Below are 22,071 nucleotides of genomic sequence, written 5' to 3' on the forward strand. Positions count from 1 at the left end.
GTCTTTATGGGTCTTTGTTACTTCACTTAGGATAATTTTTTTATACTTCCATCCATTTGCCCACAAATTTCAAGATGTCATTGTTTTTTACTGTTGAGTAAAAAACATTTTACTCATTTACTCAACATAAAATTGCCATATTTTCTTTATCCGTTCCTTGTTTAAGAGGCGTCTGTGTTGTTTCCAGGTTCTGAATATTAAGAATAAATCTGCTATGAATGTAATTGAGTGTCCTTGTGGTATGATTGAGCATTCTTTGGGTTTAAGAGTGTTATAGCTGGGTCTTTATTTAGATAAATTCTCAGTTTTCTGCGAAACTGCCATATTGATTTCCAAAATTGTTATACAAGTTTATACTCCATCAGCAATGGAGGGTTTTTTTTTTTTTTTGCTCCACATCCTCTGTAGCATAAGTTGTCACTTGTGTTTTGGATCTTAGACATTGTTTGAATTCTTCTTAATGTCAACATATAATTATGCCAGCACCATTTGTTGAAGATATTTTTCTTTTTTTCCATTGTATAATTTCTGTCTTCTTTGTTGAAAATCACATGTCAATAGGTGTGTGAATTTATGTATTGGTATTTGCTTTAATTCTATTCTTCCACCTGCCTGTTTCTATGCCCATACTGTTCAATATTTATTAATATGGCCCTGCAGTAGAACTTGAAATCTGAGATGGAACTCTGAAAGGTCTTTTTTTTTTTTTGTACAGGATGATATTATCTATCCTGGGTTTTTGTTTATCCATACCAAGTTTAGTATTTTCTTTCAAGGTATCTAAAGAATTGTGTTGGAATTTCAATAAGGATTACATTGTATCTCTAGATTGCTTTTAGTAAGATGGCAGTTTTTGCCATGTTTATACTACTGATCCATGAGTATGGGAGATCTTTCCATCTTCTAGTATCTTCTCCAATTTCTTTCTTCAGAAACATGAAGTACTTGTCGTACAGTATTTTCACTTGCTTGGTTAGAGTTACACCAAAGTATTTTGTGTTATTTGTAGCTATTGTGAATGGCTATTCAGTGGTAACAGGAACCACGGAAATCAGTATGGTCTCAAACAGGAGGCTAGACCATTGACACACAAATGCCCTCCGGCATAAGCACAGACAACAAATACCATTATGGCCCTCAGTTGCAGTAGAGTTCACAGATAATAATGTAGCCTCTGGCATCACAAACCAGTTGTCATATCTCAGTACCATGTGAAGCTTATGGTTTTCAGAAGCGCAAGTCAGGCTCAGTGACCCCCTGACTCTTTCTGCTCCATTCAGACCTAAATGTAGAACTCTCACTGGAAGCTACCATGCTTCCAACCATGTTTATAATGGACAAGACATCCAAACTGTAAGCCAGTCCCTTAATTGGTGCTTTCTTTTATAAGAGTTGCTGTGGTTATGGTGTATCTTTATAACAATAGAAACCCTAATAAAGACAACAACCATGTGTTTGGAACTATAAGAACCCCCTGGGCTCACTGGTTGTAGCACAACTGAAGACAAATCTCCACCCGGAATTTATCACTAGTAAATAACTCACGATAAAACCCTGTGAACCCTTACCTGACCCTTTGTTGCCTAGTGGATAGACCCAGTCTTTTATAACCCCAGTGCAGGCTGCATAGTTAATGCTTAAAATGGCTACATATGCAAAAGATGACATTTGACTTTCTTTCTCAATGTTCTTGCTCTTATAGTCTTTCTTCTTCATCTTTCATGATGTAAATATATTGAAAACGCACTGTAGACCTCAATCCATGCCTGTAATGTCATCACTCATAAGGTCATTTATCATACTGTCATTTGTTCCTTCATGTCTTCATATGATTGCCACTAATAAACAATTCAAATGTTTTTTGAAAGCATACACTTTATCAAATTCTGGTACATGTACCATAGTATACACAGAGATAAGCATTGTTCATTCATGTGAGGGATTACTTCCTATTCTTCTAAAATACATTTTAATTGAAAGAATTAAATAACTTCTCATCACTTTCTACTCTTTAGACCCTCCCAGACAGCCTTCCACCAAGTTTTCACATGCCTCCACTCTCAAGTTTGTAATATTTTTTACTTTGATTATTATTGTTACTATATATTTGAGCATGTGTGTTCTCATATATAGAAAAACAGTCTGCTGAGTTAGTCTACTTTTTCTGTGAGCATGTATTTCTTTTCAGAGTACAAAAGTCTCATCTAGAAAGCTTCACTTTGCAATCACTGGAGAGCTTAGCAGAAAACCAGATATTAGTAAATTTGGAGGACTAATTGGATCTGTACACAGAAATTAATAAACCAGTGTTGTAGGCCCATCATAGATCAATAGATAACACCAGGTCCTGTTGTCCTGAGACTTGGGAGAGTTAGGTTTGTTCCCAATTACAGGACATATAAGAGCTGATATGGTTGCTTAGGACTAGGAGTAGGGCCCAGGGCCCTGGCAAGGGATGCTACCTCAGCTGGGGCTAGCTGGCCCTGGTGAGGTAATACTGGATTGGGCCCTAGTACTATGGTTTTGGGAGGTGTTACAACTCACAGGGTGAACAGAATCTCTATGTCTTCCCTTCCTGGATCATACAACCGTAAACCCCAAGTATTGCCTGTTAACCAGTTAGCTCTTTTTCTCCTTTTCAGTGAAAATGATTGTGATTTCAGATTCCCCTGGTGTGGTATGGGTGAAAGAGACTAAGTCCTTTTTGTTTTTTCCCAACCAGGAGACATTGACATTGGTTTCACATCCCCAGGCAGCATAATAAAATACTTTAGGCCCCCATACTGCAGAGTTTGCTTCCCCTCCCCCCCAGACAAATATATCATTCAGAAAAGTTTCGGGGGGTTTGCTTAGTATCCTCCCAAGAGTCTTTTGCTAAAACACATGGGTCAAAAGTTAGCTGGGGGAACCAGGTATCCAGGGGAAGAACTCCAGTGGCTAGCCTTAAGGCTTGTCCAGTCTCAAAGTTAGTCAGAGACCAGGTTAAGTTTTAAGGTATAAACATCAGGGCAAAGATCAGCAAGCCTGACAGAATCAGGCCTCCTTGAGAGGATTTTGGGTACACTGAAGCTTTCGTTTGGAAGGTCCTGGGTCATCCTGTGGAGGTGTAGGCTTGACACGAGATGCGTGGATCCAGGCTGCAATACCGATTTCCGGATGCCCAGGCTTAATGGTGAAGGTGGCACCTAAATCTTGCTGCCATATTCTTTTTGGGAAATACCATCGCATGCCCCAAGTCCTTCCTGACACCCATGGAGACAGTCCTGCTGCTCGCCCCTGGGAGACAAGTGGGGGAGATGTCACAGGTCCCTATGATCCACATGGAGCATTGTTTGGGGGAAGTATAATTTTTTACGGACAGTTTTCAAGTGGCATATGTGTTCTGGACCCCCGCACCCAAATATCTCCTCCAGGGGAAAATCTTCTGCCAGCCTCCAGGGGCAGCTGTGGGGGATATGTATCTTGGATATCCCAGGAGGCTAGCCCTGCCAATAGTTGACAGAAATCAGGGGTGAGGGCAGGGGTATCAAAGCAAGGGCTTGAGGAGGCGTGGATTGCAGGTATGAGCGGGCAGCTGCTGTTCTGGCTGTGGGGTGCTGCAGCTTTCCTCATGTCCCTCCGGATATACCCCAGGCATCAATTCTAAAACGAATGTGAGATTTCCAGGTGTCAGGATAGCCAGGGGTCTCTGTGCCTGGGCTTGGAGATCTGGAGAGCCTTCAACTGAGCCTGCAGATCAGGTTTGTGAGAAAGTGGGTCAGGAGGAGCCCTAAAGGAGGCCAATGGGGGAGGCCCCCCATATAGGATCTCATAGGGGGTAAGTCCAAGCTGAGATGGTGTGTTCTGCACCCGGAACAGGACTAGGGAAAGGAGCTATACCCAGTCTCTAGTGCCAGATTCCAAAGGCTAATTTGGTTAGGGGTTTTACTTATCCTTTTTACCTGTACTGAACTCTGGGGTCTATATGCACAATATAATTTTCCCCAGTCTTACCCATGCCCTGACTGTTCTGGGCAACAAGGCAATTTTACCATTAACCCCGATTACCTTGGGCAGACCAAACCTCAGGAAGATTTCTTCTTTGACCTTTTTGTCCTGGTAAAAAAAAGCTTCTTAAAAGGGCCAATGTCCCTTTAAGCTCAGCCACTGTTGTTGCCCTGCCTTCTTCAGCAAATCCTACTGGCATGTGCCACCAAAACCGACTCTGCTTGGGCATTGCTGTACCCCAAGCTTCCCACAGCTGCGGTCTGGCTTGGTGATCTGCTGCCATGGGATCAAAAGGGGTGTACATCCTATACCCCTCCAATAGTCTTTTTATAATCCTGCAGGACTACTATCAGACCTTTGTACAATTGCTCTTACCTTAGCCAAATTAGCAAATTAGTGGGGTGTTTTGCAACCCCCCTATTTTAGACCCGCCAATCAGAATCTGGCAATAAAGATGGAGCTGCTTCCCTACCAGCTGAAGTATTGAAGTCCCATTCGGGTCAAGTCAGAGGGAAGGTGTCTCATCCTCTATCTTGTTCGGTGATTGGGTTGGCCTGCTTTCAGCTCCTGGGACATTCTTTTGAGCTTCAAAGAGAACTCACTGTTTTTCCTCTGTGGTTAGGAGCACCTGTAAGAGCTACTGACAATCACCCCAGGTGGGCTGATGGGTAACCAGAACAGATTCTATAAGCCGGGTAACAGCCTGAGAGTCCCAAGAGAAGAAAAGGTTATAAGTAAAGATTAGAGGAAGAAAAAGGCAGTATTGTAATTGTCCTGCTACTGAGTGAAGGGGAAATGCTTGGGAGGTCACTCTTTCCCTAGCGGACATCCTTCCCCTGTCCCAGCATAGACGCTGAGTGCTGAAGTTTTCAGGGCTAGGGCCTGACCAGCGGGGCTCCTCAGGAACAAAGTGCTTCCTCTGGGGGAGGAGGAGGGAGAAGTCTGCCATGCCGGAACGCTTGCCTGGATATTGGCTGGATATCAGGAAGAACTGGAGGTGCCTGGATTCTGGGTATCTTTTGCCCCTGTACAGGAAAGAGAGAAGACAAAAAGGCTTGGGGAGGGGCAGCCACTGCCTCCTCCAGCAGTGGGGCTGCTTTCGAAATCAGGGGAACTGATGATGGCCAGGGGGCCTGTGCCAGGTTCTAAATTCCTGCAGGTGGATTTTAACAGACAAAATGGCATACAAAAACAAAAATACAAAGAGACAGACACAAACTCAAAACTGGAAGCTGGTGCTCTCAGCACCAATCTGGTGTAGAACTGAAAATACACAAGAACAAAAAGACATAGACTCAAAATCAGAAGCCACGCGGCAGCAGATCTGAAAATACAGATGGAGGATCATGCCTCCCCTAGAGATTAGGGCAACCTGGTTGCCCCTTCCTCCCATAAATGCCTGCAAAACATCTTTCAGGGCTAGGGCAAGGGATCTCAGGACACGTCTGCCTCCTCCCTTATCCCCCTTTTAATATTGACCCTGTGCAGGTACAATTCTCAAATTACTGATTCACAATTACACAGAAACAGAAACACAATACACGAACATACAGACATAAAAATGAGCTCGTTTCTTTATACCTCCAACTGGTTTAAAGTGTGTCTGGGAGTGACTCGTTTCCCAGTCAGGGAACCAAATGTTGGACTCTAGCGTCCAAACACTGAGGAGGAGTCACTCCCAGAGACCACCTCTCACACCAGAGCCAATGCAAAAGCATGAGGATTTTATTAATTCTGTCATGACAGGGTCCCTCAGCATTCGGGAAGCAGAGAGACCTCAAATAACTGGTATAGGCTACTTTTAAAGGAGAAGGCCACAGAATCAAGGGGGGTTGTTTTTTGACGGTTATGATTGGCTTATTCAAAAGGGCTATTACCAATAATTGGCTGGAGAGCTGTTGCCAGATCATATGAGGTAAGACATCATTTTGACTCCGTTTCCCAGGGGACTGAATCAAAACATATGTATATGGGTAATTGTTCGGGAACTGAGTACGTGCATGTGTAGCTGTTAGGTCCAGGGGAGGAGAGGAAGCACTATGGCACGGAGGCTGAGAGGGTTCAGAATTGTCAGAAATGGCTTCAGAATTGTCTTACATTTTCTATTTCCATCTGGGTGTGCCCACCCACTGAGATGGGAGCTCACCAAGGCCAGCATATGATCAAACAGAACTCTCTGAACGTGGCTGACAATGAAGGCTGACTGAGAAGCCAAGGACAATGGCACTGGGTTTTGATCCTACTGCATGTACTGGCATTGTGGGAACCTAGTCTGTTTGGATACTCACCTTCCTAGACCTGGATGGAGCGGGGAGGACCTCAGACTTCCCACAGGGCAGGGAACCCTGACTGATCTTTGGACTGGAGAAGGAAGGGGAGGCAGAGTGGGGGCGAGGTGGAAGGAAATGGGAGGAGGGGAGGAGGTGGAAATTTTTAATAATTTTTAATAAAATTTTTAATAAAATAATTTTTTATTTGATTACATCTGGTTTGGATTATTATATCAATGGAGAGGCTTGTCGGGCTGTAAAAACTTTATACCCCTTATATTTAATCTCATTTCACTTGATAATTGAGAAATCTCCTGCTTTATTTCCAAAATGTGTAAATTTATTTAAAGTGCAGACAGGTTCCAAGAAACTGCCACCATTTTTAAGAGGTCTCTGTCAAGCATGCTTGCGTGCAGAAGGTCATACATTCTTGTTCTTGGGAATAGCCTATGGATTAGTAGCTACGAGAGCATCACGTACACTGGCTCCTCTGATACCTGCCCTGCCTGGGAGGGAGGAAGTGCAGCTGTCTCCTGTCTGAATGTCCTGAGTGGCTGGGCAAAAGCCACATCCTGAGGTTCTTCAGATGGTACGACCTGGAGTGGGAAAAAGTAAGACGGAAGTATATGGCTTGGAAGAACTTTCAGGGCTAGGGAGAAACAGGATGTACCTGAGTGTCCATCTTCCTGCCCTCTTCTGCTGGCCCTTTACTGTCAAGTAATTCTCTTGACATCAGAGAAGGTAAGATAGCTCCCACCCTCCTGAGCCTGGAGGATTTCGTCTTGGTGGATATATCTCCCAGGTGGCCTACTCCATTGGCCTCTGTGGCCTCTATAGCACAGAAACCAGTGAGATATAGTGTCTCTCTATTCTGCTGTAGATCTTCTCTGGACAGTTTTCACTGCACGGCCAGACTGAACTGTTTTGACTTCCTTTCTACAGTTCTGGTCTCTTATTCTGACACTCTAACCCTTGCTGTCTTGCCTCCAGCCACACAGTCAGACTTCTTGGAACGTAAGTTTCTTGGGGCTGGAGAGATGGCTCAGTGGTTAAGAGCACTGGCTACTCTTGCAGAGTACCCAGGTTCAGTTCCTACTACCCACATCATTACCTAAAATCATTTGTAATTCCAGTTCTAAGGAGTCTGATTTGATCCTCTGATCTCTTCAACAACAGTAAGACATGTGGCATACAAATATATATATATATGCAGGCCAAACACCCTTACACATAAAATGTACTACAAAACAAAACCCCATGTTCCTGCTCAGTTTCCTTTGTCCCACTGTGTCCCCTGCTGAAGTTGCTGGTTCCTTAGATATATTTATGAACTTGTCCATGTGAATTTTCTCCTCAAAAGACACCTTTCAGAGTCCTCCATTGTAACTCACACTGGCCCTTTCTGTTCTCACTTTCTTGTTCTGCTTTGTTTTTCTGAAACAGTTTGCACCTCTGCATTTATTACCACATGGCCTAATTCTGATTGGGAGTGCGTTCTTTGTTCTAACTCTGATCCATGCGGGAAGACCCGGTTAAAAAAGGGATTTCATGTCACACCTGGGTGAGTGGATGTAATGGGGCCATCTGGATTCATTTAGTCCTGTGATCTCTGAGCTCCCAGTGCATGCTAACAACCAGAGAGCTGCTGAGGAGCCAGAAAGCAGACATGAGGGAAGAACCAGGTGGTCCCAAGAGAGTCGGGAGAGTGAGGCCAGAGCATATAGGAAACAGATAGTGCTCGCTGAAGGGAGTGGTCAGCTGTGGATGTTGCTGAGAGCTAAGAGAGGAAAAACAGGGACTCCTGGAACAATCTGGGCCCTAATTTCTTAGCACTGTAGATAGGAAGAGGGACCTCACCCAACTTCGCAGTTCCACACCATCCTCAAGTTGTATGTCCTCCACTGAAGCATCTGTCACAGAAGAACAAACAGAATATCTTCAGAACTGAGTCTAGGGATGGCTCAGGCCCTAGTTTCCTGCATTGCCCCAGTTGGGAAGAGAGAAAACAGGGCATGTCTTGATATCTTTGGGTTCATAGTGTAAAGTTCAGACCAATCAGCAAAGACCCCAGAGCCTCTCCACCACCCCTGCAATGCTGAGTCTTCAGATGTCTCCCTCCCTAGGACTCTCTTTCTCTCACAAAGGCTTTCTTCCTGGGTGGCAGCGGCTCTGTTTGATCTGTAGAGACAAGAAAATGTGAGTTGGCAGTGAGTTGTGTCAGACAGGTGTGGGTCTATCTATGCCTCTGACCATGAGTTACCTCTCCTGGGGGCCCCTATCTCTGGTTACTAGTTCTGCAGCCCCTGCAGGAACGTGGAATTCTGTCTCTTTCTTGGCTGAAAGAAAAAAAAATGTGTCTGAGATAAGAGTGTAGTAAGTTCCTCACCCCAGGCGTTTTCAGACAAGGAAGAAAGGGGACTTTATAACACATGGATGAGTTAGCAAATGTCCCAGGACACAATGAAGTCCACAGAACAACTAAAATCCCACACATTCTGATATCAAGTGCTATCTGATCTGAGATCTACAAGTATTTCTAAACTTCTCTCCTTGAATGGTCTGCAGGGGAACCTACAATTCCCTGAGACCCAGGTCAGCCACACCCTACTTACCTTTCTTTCTGAATTTTCCCTGTTGCCTTTGTAGGAGGAGGAGGAAGATGAGGATGAATGGTAATAAGAGGAAGGCCACAGACACTCCAGCCAGAGCCATCAGGCAGTTTTCCAGTCCTGAGGCACAGGTGACATCGTGAGTGGAGAATGTTGGTGCTTATCTGAGCACCTACTCTGTGACAGGCATCTCCCACTTCCACAGTGCTGTAACATGGACTTGTCTGTTTTCCTATCCAGTCAGTTCTCCCGCCTCAGAACCCCTACTTGAAACTGACAAAGCTGGGGTTTGAACCCAGGACTCTGACTCACAGCCCGGTTCTCCTCACCAGAGTTGAGCCTCATGAGATGGAGGGAAGGAGGCTAAATGTGCTGTCATGGCCCTGTGCCCCACCCTTTCACATGCCATTACCATTGTGGAACAGACACACTGAAGGATCAGCTTTGCGAGAGGCCTCCTCTGTCAAGAGGGGCCATAACCAAAGCCAGAACTGGGGACAAACACTTAATGCTTGTGGGCAAGGCTTTCCCCCTTTGTACTTAGAAAAACACCAGCCAGGTCAGAAAGGGAAGGACTTTTCCAAGTCAGCATCTATATATAGTATCTCCTGTATCAAGTCCATAACTAGCAGTTTCCCACTGGGATCCCCACCTTCCAACACAGTGTTTATTAGGCCTCTGGGGCCTGACTCCATGCAGGTGAGTTGTTTGTTCTTAGAGCCTTTGAGGTAGAATATGGAGGTGAGTGTCTGGGTTCCCTGTTCTCCATCTTACTCTCTCCCCTCATTCTCTAGACTGGATGTCACCTTCAAACTAAACTCTGGGATTATGGGGTCTCTGTTGAAATTGTTGTGTGCCTCCCACACTCACAAGCTGAAGTGACAGAGAAATGAGGACTTCAGTGGCGTAAGAGTAGTGATGCAGCCTGGGGATGAAGCATACTTCCTAAGAGAGGTGCCTGACACTCACCAGGTGTTGATATGGGCTGCGATGGTGGCAGGGACTTCGATGGTGGCAGGCTGGATGCTTCAGTGGGTCCTAGGAAACAGAACAAGGAAAGGATGAGGGTTAGATGCTAACCCAGAGATCCTGACTGTGTTTAGTGTCTTACATCTGCCCTGTAACCTCCCCATGATCCTCATGCTGTCTACCCCAGTTCTAGATTTTAATAGATTACGAAGTGGAAATTAACTTGAGGGAATACCTCTGGTATTCACTTCCCTACTAGGGAAAGTGCCTTCTGACTAACGCTTCCTATTGACCACCAAGTCAAGGGTTCTCCTAGTGTTTGGATTGTGTGTCAGTCCAACAGTTCAGAGTCACCTCACCTGAAACGATGAGCTCCATAGGGGCACTGGCATATGACAACAGGTATAGCGATGAGTTTTGGGAGCCATAGCACCTGTAGCTTCCTGAGACAGCAGAGGTCACAGTACTCAGGGTGAATTCTGCCTGGTACTGCGAATCTTGGAACATTGCTTTTTGTCGCTGAGGTTGATGGACTTTTCCCTCCTTGTACAAAATGAAAGTGTCCACTGGGTCTCTTGACCAACACAGAAGTGTCACATAGTATCCTGGGTGTACTGTTGAGTTAAGCTTCACTGAGAGAACGGGAGTGACAGGAAAGTTTCCTAAAGAGGAGAAGGATGAGGAGAGGTTGCCTTCATGGTTCTGAGCTGAAACTGCACCTGGGTGTTCCCTGAGCATTTTGTAACTCTGTCTCTTCTCTGACTGAGCATCTCTCCTGTTCCCCTGCATCTGCACCTGTTCCTGTGTTAGTTCTCTGTCCCTTGTCCCAGCCATCACCTCTCAGGCTCCCTAAGAAAGCCTATGGAGAGACTCCTAAGAAATCTCATTGGTTCCTCACCTGTGATCAGAATGTCCAAAGGGTCACTGGAGGCTGACCACTCAGAGGAGAGGTTGTGTGCACCGTAGCATCTGTACTGGCCTCCCGTAGAGTTAGTCACGGAACCCAGTGTGAAGTTGGCAAAGGAGAGACCATCCTGAGTCCACTGGCCATGGTGCTGGGTGAAGTCATTTCCCCCCACCTTGTATAAAGCAAATCTGTCATAGTTGATATCGGAGCAACACTGCAGGGTGAGACTCTTTGAAAGATCCAGGATATGGCCTTGGTGAGTCAGCAAGGTGGGCTTCTTGGACAGCCCTAAAAGAAAGATGAGAAGATCAAGATAAGGACTGTTGAGCAGGTTTTAACCAAATGCACAATTATCACCTCCCTTCCTGCCCTACACACGTCACTGTTCCTCCTCTGCTGCGGGGCTCTGGTTTAGTAAGCAGATTATTCCTTTAGTCACCTCTCCTAGCAACATTCCAGGACTTTAAGGTCCTGGTAAAGGCTTAGGGCTTCCACAAGTTTGGACAATGATGGGGATGGCTCACCTGATATGTTTATTTCTAGGGGCTCACTGGTACTGACCACAACTGTGGGGTATCCTTGTAGTAACCATAACATCTGAATATTCCTCTGTGGACTAGGGTCACTGGACAAATAGAGAACAAGGCTTGGTAGTGTGCATTAGTGTAAAGATACTGTGAGTCCAGGGAGATGGAGAACTCATCTTCCTTGATGAGAATGAGCTAGTCATATCTCACAAATGAAACACACTGCAGAGTCATGTTCCCTCCTGAGGTTGCTACAGAGCCTGGTATGGATGACAGGCTGGGGTTATCTTTTTAGATTCCTAGGAGGGGAGAAAAACACCTTCTATTACACGGACACATATAGCAAAATTATTCCTCAGGGATAGGCTGTGGGAAGGCAATACTCCTGAGAGCAGAGCCTGACCCTGAGACCCTGACTATCCCCTCACCTGCAACCACAATCTCCAAGGTGTCACTGTGATCTGACCAGCCTGCCACGCTGTAATAGTAACACTGATATATTCCCACATGTTTCTCTGTCAGAGAAGGGATGGAGAAATTGGTCTTTTTGTCTAGGCTTCTCTGGGGACCTTGTGACCCAGGGCTTTGGGATTGCCTGTTTATGAAGAGCATACAATTCTGCATCCAGGCTCCCCTGACACCAGATGGTCATGGCACTTTTGTAGGCAATCACAGTACCTGGCTCAGCCTTGATGGTGGGTTTGTGGAGGGTCCCTGCAAAGAAGTAGGAAAGAAGGAGAAGGTTCTGTTTGAAGGTGGCACAGAGAAGTTCACACTTGTAGGTGGTACTTCAGCTGATACTGTGGAGCGTAATATCCCATGAAGATTAACCTCTCCCCTAGAACACCTGTGATTTTCTGTTAGTTTCTCTCTTGGACTCTGTATCTTGGATCCCTCTGTCTCCAGTGATCTGTGTCAATGAACTAAAGAGCCCGATCTGCTCACATACACCACACACCTCCCTCAGCACCAGTATCCTCAACACTATTCTGTGGAATGTTTTTGGTTCCTCACCTGAAACCAGGAGCTCCAGTGGATCACTGGGTTCTGACCACACCAGTGGTCTGTTTCTGTCAAAGCTGTAGCATCTGAATGTCCACCTTTGGTTGGAGGTCACAGGACCCACAAAGAACAGGGCCTGGTATTGTCTAGCAGAGAAGTTATACTGTGAGTCCAGTGTCCACGAGAGCTTCTGTGGTCCTTCCTTAATCAGAACAAACCTGTCATGTCGCTGCCGTGAGTCACACTGGAGGGTGACATTTCCTTCTGAGGTCACCACTGGGCTGGGCTGGGCTGACAGACTGGGTTTACTGTGTTCTCCTAGTAGAAAAAGGAATCAGTTAAACATATCAGAAACATTTTCTTCCAGAGCTGTAAAGTACAGGGTACCCCTGAGAGCAGGCTCACTTCTTGACAGAAACCTGAGGATAGAAACATTTTTGTCCTCTCACCTGTCACCACCAGCTCCAAGGCGTCACTGTAGTCTGACCATCCATCATGGGTCTGATAGCGGCATTGATATCTCCCTGCATGGTTCTGGTCAATGTTTGAGATGGAGAATTCAGCCTTGTTCTCAGGCTTTAGTAGAGTCTGTGTGAACTGAGTATATCGAACTCCATCTCTGTAGATATGGAACTCTTTGGCTCCTTTGATACCCTCACACAAGAGTGTCACGTTAGTCTGCTTGGAGACCACAGTATCTGGCTGTGCTCTTAGTATAGACTTAGGCAGGGTTCCTGGAAGAAAATGAACAGCTAGAACAAAAGGCTTCCATTCTCAGATTGAAAGTGTCAACCCCACGACCTTCCATCCAAACCCTGGATCAGCACTCAGGATTTGTTTTCCATCCTCATTTCCAAGGACTGGTTCCTGGGCATGTCATGACAGCTGCATTTACTCACCTGTCAGCACTGGCGTCCCAGGGCACAGAGTCATTCCTGGAAGAGAGTTACCTGTGTGATGTCTGTCCCAAACCTTGAGCAAGTCCTTCCCCTCCAAAGAACCTCCCGAGACCCTGGGTTTTCCTGATGGGCCAGTGGTAGGCTTGCGGCAGGGCCATTCCCAGGTCACAATGTATCTTTCCCCATCTTCATATCTTACCCAGACAGAGCAGGGCTATGAAGGTAGACATCCTTGCATCTCTTCTCACAGGTTGTATCTGCTCTTATGAGCAGAACTACTGAGACTGGAGGGACAGGAAACATAGGGTGTGGCCTCTGGAGGCAAACACTCCTCCTGACATGGGTGGACCTCAGCAGCCCCACATTAAGGAGAACCACCCCCTTGGGCACCTAGCTTTGACTTCCGCAGGATTATGTCTAGCCCAGGAACTAGATTTGTTGCAATCAATTCTCACACAGATAGCATTTCCACATCACCTTCAATGTCTGCCTCATCTCTCCTCATAATTCTCAAGTCCATATTGTAGCAGACATGTAAGAATATTTCAAATAGCAATTACAAAATTTAAGTGTGTTTTTGTTTTCTTAATTTCACATTTTTACTTAAAATTCTTCCCTTTCAATATTTTTAATGGCTTTTAGAATGGTGTCAATAATACCTAAACTTGCATAGAATAAAATTTATAATCCTCTTCTTCATAGACTCCTGTGCTGGGCAGAAAAGGTGCACCTCTAATTCTGGTTCTTTGCTTTTTTTTTTTTTTGGAAAGTATACATACCATTACAACTTTTAAATTGCATTGGTTAATTTTCTATTCATTCATTTGCGTGTTGTAGTGATATTTGTATTTTAATAAATAAAGCTTTATTGAGCATAAGAGAGTAAAACAGACACACTGGTCAGCCATACAGTCCAGGAAGTGGTGACATGCACCGTTAATTCCAATAGCCACACTGGCTGACCATAGAAGCCAGGCCATAGTGGTGCGTGCCTTTTATTTCAGGACTAAAGAGGAATATAAGATGCTAAAAGACAGGTCTCAGCGGAGTCTCATTCTGAGGATTTCCGGAAGCAGGATTGCCACTTTGGTTGAGGTAGAAGTAATAATCCGTGGCTGGTTGTTTTTTTTTTCTGATCTTCAGGTTGAACCTCACTATTTGTCTCTGGGTTTTTATTACTCGTGCTATAGTGTGTGTGTGTTCTCATGAATTTGTGTCACAGGTCATGTATGGAGTTCAGAAATCAGTTTTCTCCTTACATAATGTGGATCCTGTCAATAAGAATCAGGTCTTATGCACTGAGCCATCTCACTGGCCCAACACTTACCATGTCAACTTTTTTCAGTCTTTTGCACTTGATCAAAAAAATTTATATCATCCCAGGAGGCCTAGGCCAAACAGAGATCAGAATTACTTGACTTTCTTAGGGCGCCGGTTGTTGGTGTGGACACCTTTCCACTGTTAACCATACAATGGTCCAGGGATGGGCAGCACTTGTGAGCAGCATTGCATCATCTTGTCACAGCTGTATGCTTGGAGAAGCTGGTGAAGGGATGGCTGCATGACGTCACCACTCAGTCACAGCACCGGGTGCGTGGTGGAGCCCCCCAAGTTGTAGTAGGTCAAGGGGAAGCCGCCTCCCTCTGCTAGTGGCAAATATCTGCAGCTCCTGCTTTCTTAATCCTGGAGTTTGGCCTTCTGCTTCTCAGGGTGTTCCTTAGTTCCACCTTGAAGGTAATGAGCTAGCTCTTCAGTGTCTTGCTGAAGATCTGTATCGTAATGCCTGTTCAGTGGTCCACTTTCAGAGAAAGACACCTCGGTAAAAATAATTTACTTTCCTTTATTTTTGGTGACAGGGATAAATGACACGGCCGCCAGTATTCTCAGAATATACTTTACTTGTGAGTCACACCCAGTTTTGTTTTGTGATTTTTAATTTCAGGATTTTTTCCTCTGTTATCTTTTATTTATGCCGTTGGATGTGTTTCTGTTGTTGTTTTGAGACAGGCCCTGTTTATATAGTCCTGGCTCTCCTGGAGCTAGTTATATAGATCAGTCTGTGCTGGACCTCATAGAGATCCTCCTGCCTCTGTTCCCCAAACCGTGGGATTAGAAGTATGCGGTATCACACAGAGGCTTGGGTTTACATTTTTAAGTGTTTGGATATTATACCTGTATATATTGTATTTTTAGTGAGTCTTCCCTCTCACCCCTCCACTCACCCTCTCTTGCTAGTTTACGCCATTCCTGACAAGAGCTTCTTTTTGATCCCTTCTCTGACCCGATGGCTGTTTTAAATGTGCTTATTTTTCCCGTGAACTTGTGACAGCTACCATTTCTCCTTTCACTTTTTGAATTTGAGTTTCATGCCACTGTTTTTGAGCTCATCTCTGTAATGCTGAGACATGATCTGTGACCAGTAGTCACATATCCCGGACATCCTTGTGGGTCAATCTGGATTGTAATATTGTTACATGTTTTGAGGCATTTGGTCTGCATTATTGCTTTTGCCTGCTCCTTGTTCACTGATATTCTTTCTGAATGTTGTGTCCATATTAAAGTGACCAGAAAGGAATGTGTATTTCTTGTTCTCTGTCTCTTCCTGAATGCTATTCAATGTGTGGTTTTATGTGGTGGTTATGTCTTCAAAATTGAATTTTAGATTTATTTATTTTTCAGATGAGTATTTTACTTGTATGTATATCTGCGTCCCATGTTTGTGCCTTGTGCCTGTAGCATTCAGAAGAGAATATTAACTTCCCTGGTACTGGAGTTACTTGTGATTGATAACATTATGGGTCCTAGGAGCTGATCTTGGGTCCTGTGTAAGAGTAATATATTCTCTCAAACACTGAGCCATTTACCCATTGATTAATAAATCCAAAGTTTTTATTTGTCAGTTGGTTGAATTTTTGTCCTCACCAAGAGTGGTAGATTAAAAGAAAATGGCCCCGAAGAAGAATTGCACCTTTTGGAATTGTGCTCTTATCAAAGTAGGTATGGTTTTGTTTGAGGAAGTGTGTCACTTTGTGGGAGAGCTTTGAAGTCTAATGTATCCTCAAGCCAAGACCAGTGACACAGTTTAGTTCCTTTTGCCTAAATATCAAATTTGGAGCAGCTACATATCCAGCACCATGTCTTGATTGCATGTCCCCATGTCCCATAGTGATTATAATGGACTGAACCTCTGAACTGTAAGTGAGCCACCACAGTTAAATACTTCATTCAGAGTTGCAGAGCTCATGGAGTCTCTTCACAGCAATAGAAAACCTTATTAAGACACTGAGTACATTCTTCTGATATAACAAGAGTGTTACTCCAAATTCTTACTCAAATCAAGTTTATACTTAGCTTCAGTCTTTTGCTACAATATCAGCTGCATCTCTTCCTCCCTTTTATAAATTAGTTCTCTGAGAATTTTAAACAATGTGGTTTTTTTTAACCCTCTCTCAAACACTTCCTGAATCTACTGCACTTCCTTATACACCTAAGATTCTGCTCTCACCTCCTTCCATACGGTTCTAATTTTGCTTTCCTTTTATGGTTGGGCATCCTATCCATACCTACACCATTAAATAAAGCTGACTCTCCCTCTCCCAGGACCTATCAGATGCCAATAGCTGGATTTTGTCTGTAATGAGCTTTTGTCAAGGCTTGTAGATTCTGTCTCAACACTCTGCTCTCAGATGTGTAACTGCTTGGCAGTGTTCAATAGAGTTTTCTTGTAGTTACCCAGCACCTGAGTGTCTTACAACTTTTTATCTTCTTCCCCTGTAATGATTCAATGCTAGGAATGTTTCACATCAGGAAAATTCTCTAACTAAGCAAGACTTCAAAGGATAGGCCCATGGCACATGCATGTCTAGTGTACCACATGGAGAATGACGTAAAGGTCACAGATTCCAAAAAGAAATCATTCTGAATAGACCCAGTTTACAGAATTTGGCCAGGTAACATGAGGATGTATGTTTTTTTTATCCGTGGACAGAGTTAATTAGTAATAACTGATATCAGAAAGACCCTTGAGTGGCAATTTCTCAAGTGGCCAGGACAGATCCTTTCTGGGATGCTAGTGATAAATTCTTAGATAGCACTGTTGGAATAATGGAAAAGGGCCAGTAAGTTCATTCTTTCTCTACACCTGACCTCTCTGATACAAGAATATCTCCCACTCACACTCAGAAAAAGAAGAACTCAGTTCTAATTCTGTGACATTCCATCTGTAGCTCTCCTCAGTACATGGTTCATGGGAAGATATTCAGGTCTTAACATGATTCTTAATCATTGAGACTTCCTTATCTTCAACCTGGAGTTTCAGGGTATTACTGGGTTTTGACCATGTCTGTGGTTGTATTTTCACAGTAGGAGGAGCATCTTCATGTGGCTATGTTGGTCAGAATTTGTGGTCCCAGGATGAACAAGCAATGTGTATATGGTTTTAGTGTGGGTCTAAAGTGCAAAAACACTTATGATGTATTATCCTTTCTTGGACAGAATGAGGTTCTCCAGACTATATGTAAGCAACACCAGAAGGTCACAGTCTTTCTCCAGGTCACCAATTTGCTGGACAAGTCAGGCAGGCTCAGTGTACTGTGGAGTATTAGAAGGAAGCAACATCATCCTGGATTGAAATGTGATGGTGACTCCTAAAAACAGGACCCTTTTTCTCTTGATGGTAGAGTTGGTGATGGTACCCATGAGTGTGTTCTCATTTGTCCTCTTCAGCAACAGGTGTCACTGCTCTGTGATAAGACTGTTTCTATGATGGAACATTGATGTAGTCCTGCATAATCATGTCTTGTGAAAAAGACTATAAAGTAACTTTTGGTCCTAAGATTCTTTTGTGGTAGTCTTGTGCAAACTCTTGAATTCCTTCTCTAAGGAGTGAATTTCTGTGACCTTCACAGCTCCCTGACATGACATGGTCATCATTTTCATCCAGGGTATCACTGCAGGTGGCTAAAGCAGAATGATGGGTTTGGAAGTTGTCTGATATGAACTCATATGTGGGCTCTTTGGACCTTCTCAAATCACATTCATTGTCTTAAGTTTTCCTTAACTGCTCTTTTATCTGGCTGCCATATGAAGTTCCCGCCTACACTTATAGTAGATCTTCACATTTTAAATCCTGATAAATGGCTGGAGAGTGATATAAGCAGTTTAAAGGGTTTGCTGCTCTTCCAGAAGACACGGTTTCAGTTTCTACCACCTGCACATTGTCATACTACCATCCATAGCAAGAGTTTCAGTGGATCTGAAGTCCATTTCTGAACTTCATGAACACCAGAATGTACATTGTGAAGGATATACATTGAAGTAACTCACCAATGTATGTAATATGAAATAAATTAGTGTTTAAAAAATCTGATGAATATTCAGCATAGATGCACCCAGCTTAATTTATTCCAGACCCAGTCAAAATATTAACCTTGATGAGCCATCATATCTGGCCAGTATTCTGTTCAAAATTTTATTGACTTTGGAATAGTGATACATCATTGCAAATTCTCCCTGAAGGCCTCTTGTTGAATAGGAGAAATTCAAATAATAAATTGTTTTTCAAAATAAATGTACGGTTTTATTTGCTAACACAAAACATTTTAAGAAGTCACAGCTACTTGTCACACTGAAAAGGTTTCAAGTCTTGGCATTAATGTCAGTTGTCCTATCCTACAGCTCTCCTATACAGAGCACCTTTTCCTACCTATAATTGGCCCTGGATTCCCTTTGTAAAATAAGGCAAGGAGCTTCTCTGGGCACCCACAAAAGCAGAAAAATTAAAGTGCACATGACCTTAATATATTATTATAATGATGCAAATTTAGCAAGCACCAAATGTTACTTGCTGAAACTGAGTAAGAACCTTGCTAATGTTAATTCGTTCCTTATGATATATGGTGTTTAAGGGGCACAAACCAGATATCACTGAAACTGAGATGCACGCATGGAGCTGTCCTGGGTCTACAATGAAGCATTCAGATTATCTTTATGTCATTTATGTGTCATGTGAAGTTGAAACTTCATATAGGAAGCTTTTGCATCAGAATTTCATAATGCTAATCTTCCACAGTTAAAGATAAATTCTACAGATGGTAATAGCTTAAAGAAGAGTGAATGTTAGACAAGGATAAGCAATGAGTAAATTTGGATCAAACATTTAGATGAGAGAAATATAGGGAATAATGTGTTTGTGATCTAAAGAAGCCCCAAAGTGAAGACACCACGGGAGGGACCACATAATAGTGGAGTGAAGTGTCAACCCTATAAATCTGAGAATTTCAGGTGAAGAATGAAAATTATAACTTTAAATTTTTAATGATGAAAGCAACTTTATATCTCCCCAAACATTCCAGTTTTTCTTCCCACAATTGTCATTGAATTTTCTCAAACAATCCTATTATCCACAATCAACTTATAATCTACATAAGACTTCCAACTCCAAATGGTTTTGAAAGCAGATACATCTTTTGCTTGAACAATCATTAGGTCGAGGACAAGTTTACAACAATCTGTGTTTGGCTGGACGTTGATTGATGGTTGGAATTTCTGTCAGTGAGTGGCCTCAGGTCTACAAGTGGGTTGGATGAGTGCCTTCTATTTTCTCTTCTTCATCTTCCTGAATTCTGCACTGTCCTTGCTGCAACCAGAATGAGGATCTGATTATCTTGACAATGTGTTTCTCCCACAATTGCCTACACCTCTCCTTGCCTACTGGTTATACAGTGTTAGTTAGTGAATAGAGTCTGTCATCAGAGGCCAGTGGTGTGGATGGAATCATAATGAATGTGGATAGGATCTGTGAGTCCCTGTAAATTCCCTGCTAAAAGGTAGAACTTGCCGAAAAACTATAAAGATTATGTACTAAAAAGGGAGCTCGGGGGCTTCTTTGTCCCCATAGCCCGCCTGCAGCAAGCAGGGTGGGCCCTTTGTTTGCGAGCTAACCAAGCAGCAAGGAGATCCGAACTGGACTCCAGGAGAAACATCACGGGGGAGTGACATCACTGGGAAGGTACATCAGTTGGCATGAAGACCTGATCCTGTAAAAGAAGATCCATAGGAGAATATTGGAAGGAAGAGATGGGGAGATGCCAATGCAAGAATTCACCCAACAATCTGAAAAACAACACGAAACCACCAGAAGTCAGCGACCTCACAACAGGAGGACATGAACACCTTAATCATGAAGAAGGAGAAAAAACTGACTTCATGACAGGGATTGACACCCTTAAACAGCATATAAAAAACGCCCTTATAGAAATGGAGGAGAAGTATAACAGAAAGTTTGAGGAATTGAGTAAATCAGTGAATGATACCCTAGGAAAGCAAGGAAAAACAATCAAGCAGATAATGGAAACAGTTCATGATTTGAAAAATGAAATGGAGGCAAAGAAGAAAACACAAACAGAGGGCCGGCTGGACATGGAAAATCTAGGTAAACGAATAGAGACTACAGAAACAAGCATAACCAGCAGAATACAAGAGATAGAAGAAAGAATCTCAGAGTCTGAGGATAACATAGAGAAAATAAACGCACTGATCAAAGAAAACAGCAAGTCCAACAAACTCTCATCACAAAACATTCAGGAAATATGGGACACAATAAAAAGACCAAACCTAAGAATAATTGGAGTAGAAGAAGGAGAAGAAGTGCAGCTCAACGGTCCAGAAAATATACTTAACAAAATTATAGAAGAAAACTTTCCCAACCTGAAGAAGGATGTACCTATGAAGGTTCAAGAGGCATACAGAACCCCAAATAGGCTGGATCAAAAAAAAAAAAAACATCCCCTCGCCATATAATAATCAAAACACAAAATATGCAGAATAAAGAAAGAATATTAAGAGCCGCAAAGGAAAAAGGCCAACTTACTTATAAAGGTAAACCTATCAGACTTACACCTGACTTCTCTATGGAAACCATGAAAGCCAGAAGGTCCTGGATAGATGTACTGCAAAAACTAAGAGACCATGGATGCAAGCCCAGACTACTATATCCAGCCAAGCTTTCGCTCACCATAAATGGAGAAAACAAAATTTTCCAGGATAAAAACAAATTTAAGCAATACGTAGCCACAAATCCAGCCTTGCAGAAAATAATAGAAGGAAAATCACTAACCAAGGAGTCCAACAAAGACCTCAATAACTCAGACATCTAGAGACCATTCACCAGCGCAACTCAAAGAAGGGAAACACACAAACCCTACTACTAAAAAAGTGACCGGAGTTAACAACCACTGGTCATTAATAACACTTAATGTCAATGGGCTCAACTCACCTATAAAAAGGCACAGGCTAGGAGACTGGATACGAAAACAGGATCCAACATTCTGCTGTCTACAAGAAACACACCTCAGCCACAAAGACAGGCACCTACTCAGAGTAAAGGGCTGGGAAAAGGCTTATCAAGCAAATGGACCTAAGAAACAAGCAGGTGTGGCCATACTAATTTCTAACAAAGTTGACTTCAAACTTAAATCAATCAGAAGAGATGGAGAGGGACATTTTATACTCATAACAGGAACAATTCATCAGGAAGAAGTCTCAATCCTGAATATCTATGCCCCTAATATAAAAGCACCCATGTATGTAAAAGAAACATTGCTAAAATTCAAGGCAGCCATCAAACCGCACACACTAATAGTAGGAGACTTCAACACTCCTCTCTCACCAATGGACAGGTCAATCAGACAGAAACCTAACAGAGAAATTAGAGAATTGATGGAGGTAATGAAGCAAATGGACTTAACAGACATCTATAGAATATTCCACCCAAAGAGAAAAGAATATACCTTTTTCTCTGCAGCTCATGGAACCTTCTCGAAAATTGACCACATACTCGGTAACAAAGCTAACTTACACAGCTACAAAAAATATTAGTAACCACCTGTGTCTTATCAGACC

The 22,071-nt window shown here is 43.3% G+C and overlaps 1 protein-coding gene across 1 annotated transcript; it reads right to left on the reverse strand.

Annotated features, from left to right (window-relative positions):
* Positions 1–6,718: 6,718 nt before the first annotated feature.
* LOC142858629 (paired immunoglobulin-like receptor B) lies at positions 6,719–13,204 on the reverse strand. Its single transcript, XM_075988174.1, has 12 exons — positions 13,171–13,204; positions 12,721–13,005; positions 12,284–12,589; positions 11,884–11,983; positions 11,267–11,367; positions 10,734–11,030; positions 10,195–10,497; positions 9,836–9,904; positions 8,518–8,593; positions 8,398–8,435; positions 8,115–8,167; positions 6,719–6,853 (listed from the first exon to the last, which is right to left on the reverse strand). The coding sequence occupies exons 1-12, from the start codon at positions 13,202–13,204 to the stop codon at positions 6,719–6,721; spliced, it is 1,797 nt and encodes a 598-aa protein (XP_075844289.1).
* Between the last annotated feature and the right edge of the window lie 8,867 nt (positions 13,205–22,071).

Source organism: Microtus pennsylvanicus, chromosome 1 (assembly GCF_037038515.1).
Source record: "Microtus pennsylvanicus isolate mMicPen1 chromosome 1, mMicPen1.hap1, whole genome shotgun sequence".
Taxonomy (NCBI): Eukaryota; Metazoa; Chordata; class Mammalia; order Rodentia; family Cricetidae; genus Microtus; species Microtus pennsylvanicus.

Coding starts and splice junctions, on each gene's coding strand:
- LOC142858629 (XM_075988174.1), bottom strand. CDS start 13,204: ATGACTCTGTGCCCTGGGACGCCAGTGCTGACAG. Junction 10,498..10,733: donor TTTGGACATTCTGATCACAG/GTGAGGAACCAA, acceptor TCTCCTCTTTAG/GAAACTTTCCTGTCACTCCC. Junction 9,905..10,194: donor TATGGAGCTCATCGTTTCAG/GTGAGGTGACTC, acceptor TCTGTTTCCTAG/GACCCACTGAAGCATCCAGC.